The sequence below is a fragment of the Seriola dumerili genome, unplaced genomic scaffold (assembly GCF_002260705.1).
Source record: "Seriola dumerili isolate Sdu_G_001 unplaced genomic scaffold, Sdu_1.0 BDQW01000056.1, whole genome shotgun sequence".
Classification (NCBI taxonomy): domain Eukaryota; kingdom Metazoa; phylum Chordata; class Actinopteri; order Carangiformes; family Carangidae; genus Seriola; species Seriola dumerili.
Window position 1 is genome coordinate 3528432 of NW_019174311.1, and position 4532 is coordinate 3532963.

General features: G+C 41.0%; 1 protein-coding gene across 1 annotated transcript; it reads left to right on the plus strand.

Moving 5' to 3' along the window:
• Nucleotides 1-1651: 1651 nt before the first annotated feature.
• Nucleotides 1652-2594, plus strand: LOC111219233 (somatostatin-1B-like). Its single transcript, XM_022741849.1, has 2 exons — nt 1652-1918; nt 2255-2594. The coding sequence occupies exons 1-2, from the start codon at nt 1814-1816 to the stop codon at nt 2480-2482; spliced, it is 333 nt and encodes a 110-aa protein (XP_022597570.1). The 5' UTR covers nt 1652-1813; the 3' UTR covers nt 2483-2594.
• Nucleotides 2595-4532: the final 1938 nt, after the last annotated feature.

A 4532-nucleotide genomic window follows, 5' to 3' on the forward strand; every position in this document is an offset into this window, starting at 1 on the left:
CATATGGGAGCACCTACATAGCGGTCGTCATGCTGACGTTTTACACTGTTTGAAGTCTCTTTCTGGGAAGGCCATTGTAGATTTTTCAAACACGCACTGAATGGCCAATATAGCCATTTCCACAGTCAGCTAATCTTTGGATTGGCTGCGGGCCTTCTTCTGCTCAGCAGTGTATGAAGAAAACACCTTAAAAACTGTTCTGAAAGCACAACAAATCCATTTGAACATATCAACTAAGGCGTACTGAAATATAAGTACTGTATGTTCTCTGCCAGTAGCATTATCTAAAGACGTCAGAACAGCAAACCCAGTAAACTCTGTTAATTGTGCTATTTCAGTGATACATCCTAGAGGTTGCGGTCAGCTTCTCAAACACTTGAAACCATTTTCTCTCAGACCGGAATATATTTTATGCTGTAATCAGCTCCCCTTAATGAGTTTTGGCGAGAAGTTTACGTAATGCAGACCAGTATAATTGGGCTTTGCAGTAGTTTAGGAGAACTGCACACAAATCTTTTCTTTTATAAGCCAGAAACTACATTTAGTGATGTTGTGTAGCCATATACGGGGATCATAATATTTGGAATATGACACATAAATCAGTCTATGTAAGCTGCAACATATCATTTTGAATAACCCATCAGGCAAACCCATCAGGTGGACTGGTGCCCGCAAACATTTTCTCACTCTAAACAGCTTAGTCTATAGTGTGAATTTAAAGTCTACAAAATATCTAACTAGAATATATTTCACTCTCACAGTCATTGTTGCTTTGCTTTAATTCAAGAAAGTGAATAAAATTCACTCTACCAAATTGCCAGTGTAGACCAAAGTTAACCTTCTTTTTTCCCTTTCCTTTCCTTTTCTTTCTTTTTTTAACAACTCTGTTTACTCCACTAGATTGGTGATGTGCATTTCCTGAAGACACTTCCCCCAGTCATAGTGAGTGTCAGACCGTTCAATTGTAATCTGCAGGTGTCAGAGATGCACGTAGAAGCACTGTGACAAGGATCAGATGTTGACAGCAGAGCGGTAAACACCGGGATGTGTAAGTGATCAACGATAAATCGGCTTGTGCTCAGTTTGTGTTGACTTTTTTGATTGCGGCTGCAGGGAGCCGTTTTATCTCGGCGTTAAACAGGGTCAGAGGACACCTGATGATATCACACAGTCGATGAGCTGCGGAATTGCCCATCCACCTGCCTGAAGAGGTCTTGTTTGAGACTGTCTGCCAATACATTAGTTAAATGTTGATATCAACACCTGGTTTTAGCCCAGTGACGTCATCTGCTGCAGATGTTCCCTCTGAGAATTACATGAACACAGCCACCTCACAAAGGTTAGCTGTTCAGTGGTTCCATTTGTTCTCTCCTGACCCCTTCATCTCCTCTCCTCTTCCACACTCATGTACCCCCCCCTCCCCCCCCGCCCCCCCCTCAAAAAAGTGCTCGCACACATACACCCTCCACGCTACCGTCATACACCCACCACCTTCTACGTCAGTGGCAGACAGGGGGAGGCGTATAAAAGAGTGAGGGACTTTGGAGGGAGAGCAGGAGAAACATCAGTGGTTTCCAAATCTTGTGACCAGCAGCTGCCTCCAACTGCACTGCACTTTCTCCATCACTCTCCTCTGGATCTCTGGCTGGTCTGAGCTGCTCAGACCCTTCCTCTCAAAACATACACACACACACACACACACACATACACACACACACTAACACTCTCTCTCTCACACTCACTCACACACTCCTGTGAGCCTCTTGCTCCTGTGACTGTAGCTCTGGTCCGTCACCTGCACTCTTGTCACAGCATGCAGCTCCTCGTGATGTTAGCAGCTCTCATGGGTGTTCTGTTCAGTGTTAGAGCAGCCGCCGTGCTTCCTGTGGAGGACAGGAGCCCCATCCACGTGAACAGGGTAAGGAGATTACTGTTGTTCATGGGAACATTTACCTAAATTTCAGCTTTTATTATGGATAGATTGATCTAGTTTGTTTTGTTTTTTTTGTAGGGAAAAAATTGTTTTAAAAAGAATATCTGAACTTACAATCAAAACTGCTTACGAAATCAACATAATAAATAGTGTGTCATATTTCTAATTTGCATTTGAGAGAATTTTCAATTCTTCCCATTGAATGGGAAAATTCAGCTTGAGCCCCCCCCAGTAAGATAACTACAAGATATTGAATTTACACATTTTCCATGATCTCGTCTCCTTAATAATAAATTCTCTTCTTTTCTGATTTTTGGTCAGGAGCTGAGCAAAGAGCGCAAAGAGCTGATCCTGAAGCTGGTGTCCGGCTTGTTGGACGGAGCTCTGGACACCAACATGCTGCCGGGGGAAGCGGCACCTGTGGATCTTGAGGAACCGCTGGAGTCTCGTCTGGAGGAGAGGGCTGTCTACAACAGGCTATCGCTGCCTCAGCGCGACCGCAAAGCCCCCTGTAAAAACTTCTTCTGGAAAACTTTCACCTCCTGCTAACAGAGCCCAAAACCTCCCGGCTCTGCCTGCCTACTGCTCTCCTTCCCTCCCAGCTCCACATGAACTGTAGTTGACCTCAGCTGTACATATCATCTACACCTGTCAGACATGCAACATCGATGGACTTCACTGAGACAGTGTGTCTGTTTGAATATTACTTATTTATGTATCTATTTATGTATACAATGTATGTATTTATGTATGTAACAGTTTCTTTCAGGGTCAACAATAAAGCATGGATATAATATTTGAGATGGTAATAACTGTCAATTGCTTTTGCAAATTGTTCAGAGAAAAAGAAAAGGTCATATTTTCCACCTGCTTTTTACAATATAAATGCAAAGTCAGATTTCATGCAAAAGTTATGGCTGCGGTTTTATTATGATCACAACGGTTACTGCACTAAAATGTAGATGCAAATGGCACACAGAAAATACAGATAAAGTTTTTCGATTTCTTTGTTGAAAGTCAGTCAGTTTTTCTCTGTTGCTCTTCTGTTAACAAAAGAAAACATTTAATATCCCAGGAAAAAGAAAGAAAGAAAAATAAAAATTCCATAATTACTGAATAAAATCCTAATAATGATGTTGTGCCTAAATGCTTTATTATATAAATATATAACAAAATATTTTAACCCCGACTCAAAAAGAAAGAAGTGTCCCTGTCTTTGTGTATGTTTTATTAGTCAGAGTGAGTTAATTCCCGGTCACAGGTTGGGGGAGATGCGTCATTGACTTCACAGGTCGTTAAACATGTCAGAGGGAAGAGAAGAAAGCAAATAAATTAGGAGCTTCCCTGTATTTAGTTGATGCTGTCCTTTGACAGCAGTTAAAGGACACGTAGTCTGGAAGATGAAGAAAACATTTTCTAAATGTTAGGTCAAAAAAAAAAAAAAAAAGACGTGCTGTGTTGATGTGAATCTGACCTCACTGTTTGATTGTGAGGGCACAGACGAGGTTGATGCTCCATGTTGAGAGATAATGATGTGTTCTCCTGCGACCCAGTGTTCGATTCTCGAGGCAAACAAGACCCTGCGTTGGTTAGCGGTGGCTCACTTCTCAATCAGTCATGATACAATTATCACAGGCTTTCATTGCCTTCCTGTCATGTACGGCCGCTGTGATATGTGTGGTTTTTAACCACTTAGTGAGTAGAGGTAGAGCACGGACTAGGTGCACTGGCTGCGATCAAATATTGACTTTCAAGGCGGGTCCATAGTCCCTTTTAATGAACTGATGGATTTCATGTGATAAATTACATGCAGATGAAATATATCACTGTATGAGGCAGTGCAAATAAGTAGTGCTTTGTAATAGTTTAATCAAAAATTAACAAACCAACCGAACCTAGAACAGCATTAAATAAAGGACTGCTGAAAAATGGCTAACAATCATAAAAGCAATTTCACAACATTATTTAGGTTTGTGCTGTGAAATAATATATGACAAAACGTTCTCACACTTCTTTCTTACACACAATCCCCTTTACTGGCTCTTAGTGTTGAAATAAAAAGCGGCATTTTGTTGATTAGGTCAAGGTGTGTGTGAAAAAACTTGGCAATGGAGAATCTAATCCATTGTTTAGCAGCTGTTTGGAGGGGTATAATCAAGTAAAATATTTCCAGTGAAATCTGTGAATTCTTGAATAATCTACAATAATGTACCACCAGAGTCCATAGAAATCCTACACAGCCAAAGGCAAAGCTCAGAGTAGTTTCCACAGGCTTTTTTCAGCTGGGTTACTGTCTCATCATCTTCCCGAGCAGGATGAATAGCTGGTAATGACTCATAAACGCACTTGTGTTCCTGTTGCTGAAAAGACACGAGTTAACAGAAGTTCACAGTTTCGATTCAATTACAAGTGGAACATTAAAAGCCATGATGATGACATTTCTTCCTTTTATTGTCGTTGTGTTCGTGTCTGAGACAAGTTGGAGAGAAAAGCTCTTTAATGACACATGCTAGTTTTTATTGAAAAAGACAAAGAAAAAATCCCCTGAAAACCGCACTTGATGGTGAGTTACAGTTCCACAAATTTCAAAGCAATGTAA